Source organism: Paramacrobiotus metropolitanus, unplaced genomic scaffold (genome assembly GCF_019649055.1).
Source record: "Paramacrobiotus metropolitanus isolate TYO unplaced genomic scaffold, Prichtersi_v1.0 Parri_scaffold0000053, whole genome shotgun sequence".
Taxonomy (NCBI): Eukaryota; Metazoa; Tardigrada; class Eutardigrada; order Parachela; family Macrobiotidae; genus Paramacrobiotus; species Paramacrobiotus metropolitanus.
The window spans coordinates 117,987-131,213 of NW_026570273.1; the positions used below are offsets into that span (position 1 = coordinate 117,987).

General features: G+C 41.9%; 2 protein-coding genes across 3 annotated transcripts; both read right to left on the reverse strand.

The window, feature by feature from the left end:
* Window positions 1–325: 325 nt before the first annotated feature.
* LOC129592516 (uncharacterized) lies at window positions 326–5,745 on the reverse strand. Of its 2 annotated transcripts, XM_055488573.1 has the most exons (3): window positions 4,836–5,745; window positions 968–1,801; window positions 326–847 (listed from the first exon to the last, which is right to left on the reverse strand). In XM_055488573.1, the coding sequence occupies exons 1-3, from the start codon at window positions 5,508–5,510 to the stop codon at window positions 755–757; spliced, it is 1,602 nt and encodes a 533-aa protein (XP_055344548.1). In that variant the 5' UTR covers window positions 5,511–5,745; the 3' UTR covers window positions 326–754. The 2 variants fall into 2 exon arrangements, with proteins under 2 accessions (XP_055344548.1, XP_055344547.1); XM_055488572.1 differs by having other exon boundaries at window positions 326–1,801.
* A 1,590-nt stretch (window positions 5,746–7,335) lies between these two features.
* On the reverse strand, window positions 7,336–9,119 carry LOC129592579 (uncharacterized). Its single transcript, XM_055488646.1, has 4 exons — window positions 9,020–9,119; window positions 8,675–8,833; window positions 7,609–7,707; window positions 7,336–7,550 (listed from the first exon to the last, which is right to left on the reverse strand). Exons 1-4 carry the CDS (start codon window positions 9,068–9,070, stop codon window positions 7,542–7,544), a joined length of 318 nt encoding a protein of 105 aa, XP_055344621.1. The 5' UTR covers window positions 9,071–9,119; the 3' UTR covers window positions 7,336–7,541.
* Window positions 9,120–13,227: the final 4,108 nt, after the last annotated feature.

The window sequence follows — 13,227 nt, forward strand, 5'->3', positions numbered from 1 at the left end:
TCTTCTTGCAGAGCCAGCGATTACTAAGTGTTACGGAACGGGGAAGCTTCAAGTCAAAATATTGTACCCTCACCGCAGTAGAAGCATTTTTACGTCAGTGCCAAATCTAATTTTTCACGTGAAGTATTTTTGGATCACAGCGGAAATCTACCGACGTTAAATCTATCGCAGCGGAAAGAAGTTCCTACGGTCGGTTGCGAATCGACCGCATGGTCAGCAAAATCCATGAATAAAATATCAAATGTGTTCGAAATTCTCAGCTTTAAATATCATTCAGTTAAAACAGATCAGGAAACATTTTAATTAGAAAAGTGCTGTACAAAAACAAACTACGACGTACGGCTGGTTAGCGGCAAAACACAAACTAAACTAGTGAGCGGTACTCGCGATAAACATCAGAAAGATACCGAGTCAAATGCGCACTGTTAAGAACAGAATAATGTTAAAAAAGCAAAGCAACATTTCGCTCCAGGAAAACTTAGGCAGGCCATGAGAATACCTAATAACTGCTTTAAAATGCAAAGAATGGGTAATTACTATTTTCTAGTAATCGAAAAATACAAGTATCAATAGTACCGCTAAAGTCAACGAAAACGCGATAGCTTAGTGCATTTAGTTAAGTCATTGCATTTTCAACTTTTTCCTCTGGCTGTACTCCGCTGCACGCTCCTCACCGCGCTTGGTTTCGATCATTAGCCGATTCAGCGCAATAACAGTTAATTTGTTGAGCTGGGACACATCCAGACTGCTCAGTTCATCTTGTGTCCAAAAGAACTGCCGCTGCTCGTTCCCAGATTGTAAATCCAGCAAAATCAACAAGAGCGGGGTTACCGTAACGGACAAACATCTAGGGCAATCAACGCTCTCGTTTGTAAAAATAAAAAGGAAAACTAGTCAACCTATCGTCTGACAGAATTGTCGAGATTGTAGAAAAACGTAGTGGGAATTTTAACGCTGACTCACGCACCTCTATAATATGCAAACATTTGGATTCGTGATCCTCATGCTGAGCTGATTCCCGTATCCACTCTTTCAGGGCCGCCAGATTGACTGGCACAGCCGGTAAATTTTCCTCCAGCAGATCGCGTAACCCCTTTCGCTGATTGTCTGGTTTCAAACCAAGGACGCCAGAGAACGGTATTCGGTCTTCCCACATATATGGGAAGGGTGGTGAAAATTTACAGTCCCTCCAGATGATCCGATCAATCGCAAAAGCAGCATTGACACAAGGCTCGGCGATATTCGATATCTCCCACCCGAAATCCCGCGCCATATTCCAGACGAACCGATCGACCACCACCAGCAGCTTGTGTCCCGCCGTGTGCGGCAACGAGTCCCAGATGGCGCGGATGAAACGCAAGCAGTCTCCCAGCGCGATTTCATCGTCGCATTGGTAGGCGTTGGCTATGGTGATCTGTTGGGTCGCCGCGGTAAAGCATTTCCAGAGAGTTGCGCCAATCACGGCCGGTGTCTGCTTGGCAGTTGGCCTTGCTCCACAAACCGCATAAGATACCCAAATATCCCGCGAAGCTCTCTTCTGACTGAGTGCCTCATTCCAGAGCGAGCATACACGTCGGTATAGTACGCGGTCGACGCTGTCCAGAAATTCGAAAACGCCTTCGAGAATCTCCACGGGTAACGTATCCAGGGATTCTTGATCAGTCGGATCTTGTTCTGTCTCCACATCCTCCAGCTCTTCGTCGGAGTAGTCATCCGGTGGAAACCAACTTAGGCCGAAGAACGTCCAGCCTTCAGAAAGGCGCCGTTTGATATCCAATTCCGCGTCTTGTAATAAATGCACCTAATATTGGAAGGCTGAAATGAATCTTTATGACATGGCTAATTTGATCCTCATAAAAAAATTATGCGCTTAACCCACCAAAGTCAGCTACCTGAAGGAGTGCGAATAGCGATTTGAAAATTGGTGTTTCGTAACGAAATAATTTGATTAAGGAAAATTAATTTTTTGGGAATTTTCGTGACCATAGGTCAAGCACGGCGATAGCCTGCCAAACTGACAGGGATGGGCATCCTGTCATTTGGCAGGTAACACGGCGAAATTTCTAGAAAATTACAGAAAGATGGCACTGCGGAGAACAACCACTTAAACGAAAGGTTTAGAAAATTCCTACAGTTCTCAAACTTTAGAATGGTCATCAAGATGACCAGTGGTCAGCAATACCAAAAAATGTTAATAAATGCATTTCTGAGCGGCAACTTGTTAAAAAAGATACGATGTGCACTTTGCTTAAATAAAGAAACGTACAAAATTATCCTGAGTCAGACAAGAGCGGCAATTTGCATCGTTTCCAGTGAATGTACGGTGTTTGTCTCCGAAGCCCGTGCTTAACTGCGTGTTAAGAACAGTGTTGCCCCCCTTCGGTGTTCCCGCTTCCGTTTATTCGTGGACTTTTTGTGGACTTATCAGTGCGTAAATGGTACACTACTAACACTCTAAGCAGCCTACAGTCTGTATAAGCAGTCTTTGAGCCGAACACCCAAGCGACAACCCGCACAGTACTACCATGGCAAAATATACACTACGTGATAGCAATGAAATTCTCTCTCTGTACTCTTTCAACCTGCAACCGATGTACGCTTCAATCCTTAACGAAGTAGGTAAACATCGCTGCCCTCCGTCCGTTTCACTGTGTGCAACTGTGAACGGCCGATGCGCAGCACTAGCGCTGACCAGGGAAGTTTTGACGTAGCGGCAATGGGCATCGAGCAGTCGCGCAGGTGCACGCGGCTGGCTGAGCATATGTGCAGAAACGGACGGAAGACAGCTTTGTTTGCTCTTCCAATTACGACTGGCGGTCATCATTTTCAGGCGGTTGATTAAACAGCGCTGCTACCACGTAGTGTAGTGTTATGCCTTGGTACTACCAACAGTGTGCGGTTTACGGCGCACTGGTACTTTATAATTTATTTCCACCTGGTCATTTCCGCTAGAGCTCGGCAACTCTCTAAGGTGACACAGCGGCTGAACGCAGCAACCATATGCAATTTGTGAGAAGCTGTATAACTACGTTTTACATAAATCACGTTCACAATAATTCAAATGGTACCGTTCCGCCATATGCCGGACAGGCCCGGACTAGATATAATAAGTATATCATTGTTTTCAGAATGTACATTAGGGATAAGTCTCCAAAATTTCGTTGCCGAAATACGAAAACACTTATCTCTCAGTAATTAACGTTCGTTTTTACAGTTTACACTTTATTATTGTATAATTGTACAAGTTTTATCATACAAAAAAGTGAATTTTCCAGCATTTTTTTGATTTGCTGACCACTGGTCATCTGAATGACCATCAGAACACTAAAGTTGGAACTACTCTTTTTTCTTGATTTATTGAATCTAAGCTTGGTTTTTCATTATGTTTCTAAGATTTGATATGGAATTTATGAGATTTATTGTTAAAGTTGCACCATGCCCATCCCTGTCAAACGTGGCAGGAAATTTTCGAATGACCATCTTTGTCCACTGTCCAGCTATTTTTTGGGCCATGCAATGCTTTTGCAATGTGTGCCACAGGGTGGGTTTCAGTGAATTATATGTGAATTATCGGGTGCTGGGGAGGCCGTATGTACAGCCAAGACCTCCGCGAACCCCAAAGGTGTCATTTTGGTATTCTTTGGTCACTTGCTGTGTGGCCACAAAAATGTTGAATTCGATGGCCAAATTTTAAAATGACCAGAAACATTCCTACTCTAGAATAGAATCACTAATAACGAGTTTACTGCATTGTGGGCCGCTACAGGAATTAAGTCCGCCACCCTGCCATTTGACAGGGATGGTCGGGAACGGGTTAACGCTTAATTTATGCCCTTTAAATTTTCGTGGCCCGTATACTTTCCGGCAGAGCTTCCCGGAGGCCCAACAGAATGGCGGTCTGTTTTGCTACGGTGCGCTGGGCACGTCCAGTGTTTGATTGGGACTATGTAAGTTTTATTTAATTTGTCAACACTTTCAAGTTTTAAACCTCATGAAATCAACACGAATGGGTTTCGAAAATTAGTTTCTTATCGACACACAAGGAACTTATCGGATTCCAAACTGGATATGCAAGAGCAATGTTTTACCTACATTTCCAGTGGAAACAATATTTTTCGCTGCAGCTTGTTCTGCAGCAAAAAACTGCGACTAAACCACTAAACAAAATAAAAAAAAGGACATTTATTCCGGAAAGTCACACATTTCGCGGACTGAATTACGAGTACCTTTGCAGTTTATACATCACGTCAACGATCTTTTCTTTGGCTATTAAAACAGAATCCCTGCTCTAAATAAGCAACTGAAAAAAATGTAGTAATTATTACGGGAAAGAAATGTCCCGAGAATTCGGATTTTGCGAGCTGGGCCTGAATTAATACTGACATGTTTGCGTTTGGCATCCATGTAACCAGCACAGTTAGTTTTGAAAAAATGTCCTATTGTTTCTAAAAGCTTATAAAATTGTTTATCGATCTAGCACAAACAATTTACGATGCGACCAGAAATTCTCGAGATACAAGCTAGACGAAACCACCGTTTTTTGGACCATCTGTTACAGTAACTGTAATGCTAAGCAAATCTGAAACAACACTTCAACGATAATAAAAAAATAAGACAAAATGGAGAAAAAGCCAAAATAATGACAAGAAATGAGAATTTTTTGCGCAGATGGTTTCAATTTTATTTTAAGAAGAAAATGGTAAAATTCATGGAAATAAGCTATTTGGATTTGCAAACTGCGGCAGAACCGAGTGCAGTACAGATTCAGATAAATTAGTGGAAACGAGAATTTTTTTTCAAGTGTAAATAATTGGCTTCTTCAGTTCTCCACTCACCCAACCATCCTGCTTTAGGATTCCGTAATCCGACTTCGTCAAATATAGCAGCGCATCACCAAGCAGACAGACTGGAAACACATGCCATGACGGTGATTTCTCCTGTAGAACACTCAGTAAAGCAGTTGTTGCGGGATCTTCGTTGGCGTTCCAGTATTCCTCCGGCAACGCGAAGGATCGCAAAGAAAACTGACCTGCCCGAATACATCGCTCCTGCAAGTTCCCTGGTGACGGCACGGTGCGGACTGGATGGACCTGAAGGAACTCCTGGAAGACCGTCGAACCACACTGCACCGTAATGCCCACGTAGCTGTCATGGAAGAGATGGCGAACGGCGAATTTCGCTGGGTACCACGTCCATGGTTCGTCGTGAGAGGTTCGCGCTAACACTTGGATCTGGGATGTACCACGCTTGCGTAATAACTTTTTCAGCTCCTCAATAGTATCCAAATCAGCTTCGACGTCCCTCTCGTAGGTTTCACCCGCTGAATTAAGGCATTCGAAAACCTTGTCGTACTCTATAAGCTGCGAACGCCGTCCACGGCAGCCGAAATCCACAATGAGCCCGTTATCCACAACATTGATGATTTTGCCATGCTGCAGGAGACCAGCGGGTCCCTGGACGTCCACGCTGTTCCATTCATAAACTCCCGAGGTCTTGAAGAGTAAAGGCATTTTACACCGCAGAAAATTTCCCACAAAACCAGCTAAATCAACCAAAGACTATGAGTACTTTTATTTCGCTCTACTGGCCTGCACTCAGCAAATTATAGCATCAGCCACATTCACGAGCTAGCAAACAGAATTAATTCTATTCAGTCAAATGGTTTTTGAAGATTATAAAGCCAGCCAAGCCAAGGCAAACCATTTGAAGTTTGAACACTAGGTTGTAAATTTGGTTGGCAAATGACAGCCGAATACGAGACTTCTCTGCCGCAGTGTCAATGTGCGTTCGATTGCAGCAGGCAAAGTTTAGAAGAGTGTTGCTAGTTGCTACGCAACTTGAGTCGGCACTCACCGTAATTCGATGAAATTCAGATGGCTTTCAGGATGCGCTGTTGAGTGTTGACCGCCAAAACTGTCTTTTCGTTTTCTTGCACATGCTTTGTGCGTATGATTATGATTACGCTGGTCTTTGTTTATAGCCAGATACAAGTCGAACATGGAAGGCCACGATCAGACCTCGCTCAGGAAAGTTTTTACGCCAAAAAGGTGGTATCCAGATTCAGCGTCGAAATACAGTTTCAGTTCTAGTTTCAGTTTCAGTTTCAGTTCGGTACATTTTGCGACATGGTAGAGAAGGAGAAAGTGTACTTTGCCTTTCAGTTAGCTGAACGGAAATGCAAAATTAATGAAGAATTTGTATTAACTGAACTCTTGCTTTACATTGTTCAATACGCAATGATCACCATTTAAATTCCCATAATGCGAAAACAAAACGATGGGATACTAATCATAGAATTGCTATTTATTATGTCACTTTGCTGTACTTTCTTGCAACAGAGCAGCCGAGTAAACAGCTACGACAGTAAAACCATACCGGATGTACATGCGAAACCCGTTAGCAGATTAAATTCTATATACTTGAACCGACAGAACCTAAATAATTAATTACATCATCATTATTACATATATATGTTCATCAATACGTGTAGCAATGTACAAGCCGAGTGATTACTTTCTTGCGTAGAGGTGTAGGCTGCAGATTGGCGCTTAAGTAGAAAGCAGCCACCCACTACAACTATCGCGCAGTTAATGTTTATGAATTAATATGAATGAATTATTACTTTACAAAAAAGTTCATTTAATAAATTCTTCGATTTTACGATAAATATGTTTATACGATGTAAATATTTGACTTGCACGTATCGCGAAAACAACGTGACCGGCCGTGATTTGGAGTTTGGCGTAACACATAATTCTGTTCCTTTACAGAAGAAATAATCGCACGGTATACATACAATTGATACAAATGATAAAATGCAACGATAATCGGAAACTTCAGGCATACAGATACAGTGGAGAACGTACTGTACTTTAAATTTTTAAGTTTTTACTAGGCAGTCTGATATCTTTCAATTCAGAGTTAAAGGGCCGTCATACTTGATGCCCGCAGTGGAATTCCTCAGTTTTTCCTGTTACTAGCTGATCCTGAAATTCTGACAGTGCAACAGTGGCTGCAGGCTGTACTTGCAGGACGTCTTGGTTGCATGTCGGTAAACCGGAAAAGCCAAAGCAGCTGGTTTGCCGGTGTGGTCAGAAACCATTAAATCACCTCATAGACGGCCATAACTCTGGACCGTGCAGCGTATTTGTAACGTAACCACGGCATCCAATTATTTTACGGTACTGGTATACTGAGTCACAAGAAAAGTTACTTTCCTAACTTTTTTAATATCGGTGTTCTCTTACGTCAGTGGTGTCTTTTAAAAACAACAGCTACGACGCAAGTTTAATAATCATTTATTTTTTTACGTCAGTTGTGCGCTAGCATCTTTTTCATGGCCAGTTCGTACTGGTTATTTTTCTATGACTGTTATTTTTTAAACAAAAGTTATTTTTCTATGACTGTTTTCGCAAATCTTGTAAACACCAATTAGTAATGAAACTTCACTGCTCCATGGTTGATCAAGCAGGCTCTTACTCTTAGATGCTGGAATCCTATTTGGAAGGAAGTAAGCACCTTAGCTGATTTCTTCCCGGTGGTCAGCGGATCTGTAATGCCAATTAACATTGCATATCCTGTGCTTAAAAATGATTATTACATACAAACCTGGGTTGTATTGATCGCGCCTAAATCCAGTTCTGCGTTTTTCGAGCTCCGAGCCAACTCCGCGAAAACTAATAATGCGCTGACCAAAGCTGCCCAAGCCTGTTGTAATCAATAGAGGTTAATTCGTTCAGGTATTTTGCATTACTTCACGTGAAAGTAAAAGTCGTAGTAGTAAAAGTCACGTATACAGTACTTTCGGTAGCGCTTCTGTTTACAATGAATTCTCTGTAGAAGTAGCCGAATAAAATTGTTCTGTTATGACTATGTTAAAGTTCGGCTACATAGCACTCGCTACAAACACCGTGAACTAAAAAACCTGCTGCAGGTCAATAGGACGTCCCAACTTTAAGCGGCTGTTAAAGGTAGTGGCCCGGTACATGGTACCAAATTCGTGTACATTCACGAAATCTTTCACTTTCGCGCACTCCCAAACCCTTTTTTCTTTTGTTTTATGACATTCTGTAGTCAAATGATTTGTATACACAGGCCTTAAAACCGTTTGCGCGCGCAACATCCGGTTCGGGAGTTATGGCTGTAAGAAAATTCCCAAAAGTTTAAATGCTTTCAGGTGTACCAAAAGTCTCATTATGGACCGATCTCCTTCAAATTTTGCATGTGAATGCATACGGCCACGAAGATCGTTTTTACACCGATCCAGACTTCCACGATTTTTTTCAAATTTTAAAATGAATTTTAAAATTTTTGAAATTCATTTTAAAATTTGAAAAACATGCTAGAACAGTGGATCGGTGTAAAAACGTTCTTCGTGGATATGTGCATTTACGTGCAAAATCTGAAAGAGATCGGTCCATAATGAGACTTTTGGTACACCTGAATGATTATAAACTTTTTGGAATTTTCTAACAGCCATAACTCGCGAACCGGATGTTGCGCGCGCAAACGGTTTTCAGGCCTGTGTATACAAATCATTTACTACAGATTGTCATAAAACAAGGGAAAAAAGGGTTTGGGAGTGCGCGAAAGTGAATGATTTCGTGCATGTACACGAATTTGGTACCATGTACCGGGCCACTTCCCTTAACGGATATTGTCGAGTACCGTGTACCTGCATGGCACTTTCGCGTGTGATGACAACGCCGGCCAATGTAAAGCAACCTGGACCGTTCGTCTTGCTGCGAACAAACACCGCATTCCATTCATCCCTCTTCCAGTTTTTTTCTCCGATGCTCAGACATATATCGGCAACCTCCCGCAATCTTTGACCCTTGTTGCACCGATAAAGGATATTTAAAAATGATATTAATTTCTATTCGAAGGCGAGCATCACTCAAAGAACAAGCTGTGCAGCAGATAGATACGCAATAACTATTACATCTGATTATTGCAGTTTTTGTGGAAGTACCAAGATACATAACCATTATAATGTACATTCCTGCTGATTAATGATTACCTGTTCGGTGGAATAGATGCAGACAGCCGTTATCAGGCAAAACGAGAACATATACTTGACCAATGTTATAATCGCATCAACGGGAGGCTGCTGATCAGCAGTGTACTGACCGCATGCGAAGGTGACACTGATTGTACCGGTTAACGCGGAAAAACTCAGAATGCCCAGCAACACCGAGAAGTAGCTGTTTAAACCCTTAACGATCTGGATCAGTTGAAGCTGATGGTTGTAATCATCCAAGCTGACAGTTCCTGTCGCCAGCAGCTGCGTGTTGAAGTTCAACGCAGTTGCACGCACCGTTTCACTGGTAAAAAGCATAACCGTCAGCATCCAACCCAATAAAATTTCTCGACCAATAACCGCGATACCGAGACCAGCCGAATACAAGCGAGCAAGAGCTTGCACAGAAGATGTCGGCAGATGCGAGAAATACAGACGCTGAAGGTCATTTCCGTTAAGAAGTATGGCAGCGTCAGATTGTTCGGTTTTTGTGCGATAAACGTTTCTTGCAATAGTTAGGAAGACATAAAAGACTATACCGACAATAATTGCATAAGCTCGTCTTCTGTTTACGGAGGCGAACGAAAATTGATCCAACATTTTTAACAAATCTAGAAATTTTCTGCTGGATAACCACACGAGAATCAAGCACAAAAAGGAGATGACACTATTCGAGGCGTTGATCACTTGCATGACTACGGAGGTGAACCAGTTCGACAAGTTTGACGAAAAGAACGTGGTACTTTCGTACAAGAAGAATGAATTAATGATTATTAGAAGCGCGCAGTAAAAACACATAAAACACCGTAACAACCCAGCCGGAATAGTGCGGCATTCTAGCGGGAAGAAAGCATAGCCACAGATCTGCAGTAATATAATCCAAATCATGACGCTCTTCCACATTAAACCATGGTGCACACTTTTCCCGTGAATGCTTTTAGTTGGTGATTCATGTTGTAAATCCCATTTCTTGTTTAAGGAAGCCATTTTACCGGCACTTCTCCGAAAGGCCAATATTTTTGGAAGAACTGCGGAATGACATGTGTTTAGCCAGTTTAGGCATTGTCATGCCACTTGCTAAACGGGCTATGAAATTGATACCTGATCGACACTCGACAGCACGACTATTTTACTTGTCAAAATGCATGATGATGTGTGCCAACTGGCGAGCATCATCTCTGTATGTACAGTCGTTTGGTAAAATAAGAATGCAACGTGCCCCCAGGTTTTTTCTCTCGAATACTGCTAGCACCTTTTCTGGAATTAGCACATCACACAAGGGAAAGCAATTGCGCAGACACTTACAAGCCACGAAGGCGCTCAAATTCAGTTAGGGCGAGGTAATTGTTTTGCCTTCATTTTCAGAGGAGTTACAATAGCTACAGTTTCCCAGATAGAAAAAAATGCTCTTTAAAATGGATGTTTTTTCGAAAGTCGAAGATCCAAATAAAAGCACAACTGTGTAAAAGATCAAAAGGTACCGTGGGTCTAAAACGACGCTCGGGTCCAGCAGTACGTTCCATTCACTTAACTGCCAACTCCTCTCAAACCGAACCGCAAACAACCGCACGCGGGCTGCGTGTCTGCGTTGCGCTGCTACCGCGCGCAGACTGCGATTTGATGAACGCTATATGCAGCCTGCAGGTAGCGTGGTGGTATGTTTACTTTTCTGCGCCGATGCAGAGGACCATTTTCGAAAAACAAAAACCCATATTTACTAGAATTAAAGTTTGGACAGTTCTACGCGCCTTATAATCCATTGCCGCAATGGAATTGGCTGTTCTTGGTACCGTTGGAAAGACAAAATTATTTTACATACTAAGTTTTTTTGGTTTTGGAATTCAGCCATTCATTCGAATTCCAACGATCAGTGGTTTTCTCAGTTAGGGGAATTAGTTTCATGTTTAAAAATTTATATCTTTACTGTTTTTTACACAAGATTTTTTCAAAATAAATCCAATATGTAAAAAAATTATACGTTATATTTAGAAACAGCAAACTTGAAGTTGCCCCATTGGGTGCTTCAGCGCAGTTTTTTTGGGGCAACTACAACATAAAATTCTATATCCCGTTTGCACTTTTAGGCTTCATTTTAAAAACTTATATGTTAAAAAGTGCAATTTATAAGGTTTCTAATGAATCTTTGCACTTCGAAAACAGACCAACCAAAGGCGCACAACAAATTCTCAAAGTTGTCAATAAAATTGGCATGCTGCAAACAATTACATCCAGTTAAATACGCAATGTTTTGTGATTCAGGCAGCTGATGAGTTTAAATTGCAAAAATCATCATTGGGTAAATTATCAATGGTTTTTCTGTGGTGCTTTCGTATTAGGTTTCCGTCACTGAAAGAGACCGAGGAGGTGTGGAACTGCGAGTATATAAACTCGTACATTATCTGCGGGTACTGGCAATGCTGTTCAACATCAATATGTCGCCCACGGTTGTATGACCTACTATCCTAATTTCAACTACGCAAAGCTGCCATTTTTGGAAGCAAAACTTTAATGTAGATACGAAAAGATGAAAATATTCCGGTTCATTACGGGTGTTAGAAAATATATTACCAATATAATATACACTCATAATGTGTCATCTACTTGTGAACTATGACCATTGTCCTACTAACTGATCTATGAGTGTACGGTGCACCCAGGTCACCAATCCCCTTGTTTATCAGATGTTTAGGTGCAGTAACTTACTAATATCGTGAATGTACCTAGTGCTATATAAGAAACCTGCTTGTATAACGTTGATGAACAGAACAACACCAGTGTGTGCGATGCTTCCGGTTTCTGTTCCCGTGACTATAATAATCTCATAATATAAATTCTAACAACGGGATAAGCGCCAGATTATCGTTCTGCAACAATTATTTGTGTCAGTGTCATAATTAATCAGCTGTCATTATGTGACAACTCACAATCCCATTTAACCAGTGATCTCATCAGCGCGGCATTCGGTAATCCCCTAAACCCTGCTTTTGTGGTAAATGCGGCCGAAGAACGAGGATCTGTGCTGTGGAGTCTTGCTGACTTCTGGAACCCTCACTGCGCGTTGGATCGCTTCATTTCACTGTGTCATTTTCGCGCACTGTGTCATTTTCGCAACCCAAGTTAGCTGTCACAAGATAATTTCCATTGAACAGTTAGCTGAAAACCTTTACAGAAACGACACTGATGGTGCCTATTGGCCTCTCCGAGCTCACATCTGCCCTAGTTCCAGCTCATACAGTTCCGTTTGAGTTTCCACCATCAAACTATTCAGAGCGCTCAACGTCAGTGTGGTCAGCGTCGACACATCTGGATCTCCTTTCCAGCTGAATTGTATTTCTGGTTGATCATGATCTTCAGGAATTCGGGGATCAGGGTATTGTAAGTCGTTTAAGATCTGAAAAAAGTCTCGTTTCTGTATTAAAAGTACGCATTTGAGCATGGACAAAACGCCACACAACAAAACTTCAGAGGAAATGAATCCTATACCATCCGGATAGAACTGTTCAGATACAGCCCACGATCAATAGGCAAAAGTCTTATTAAGCTTTTACTGCAGTACGTCCTTTAAACCCTGTAATAAATGTTATGTGAACTTTTGGTAATCTGGAGTAATTAAATCTTTAACATCCACATAAGAAACTGCGAAACCGGGCCGAAAATGTGTTCCGAAACGGCACTGTTTAAATCCTGTGAAGAATAACCGGCGCACGGACGCCTAGAGTTACTTACTCACGGAAATTCGACATTTTAACTGCTGACGATACTTTAAAATAAGCAGCAATCATGGTTGTTAACGGCGGTAATTCCAGAAAAAAAGGTAATTCCCGAAAAAAACTTCATTACGAAATCATCCTCCACACAGACAAAGGTTGTGTCGCATGGTAGTGTACGGGGTCAATGCCCCGGGTCATAAATATTGCTCGAAAAGATAGTGTACCTAATACAAGATAGCGCGAAAAGGTAGTGCACAGGTAGTGAAATGAAGTGTACGGAGCGGTCACAATTACCTTTTTGACACGCTGCCAGACGAAATAAGATCCTGCTGCCTCCGGAAGCCACAAACCAAGAACATCTGAATCGACAGCCGAAGTCGCTACACTTGCTTCCAGCATGCTCCAACAATCACACAGCAGACTGGAAGATTTTAAATTGAGCACACCAGAGAAGCATTTTTCATTCAGATCATATGGGTAGGATGCTGAAAATTCACA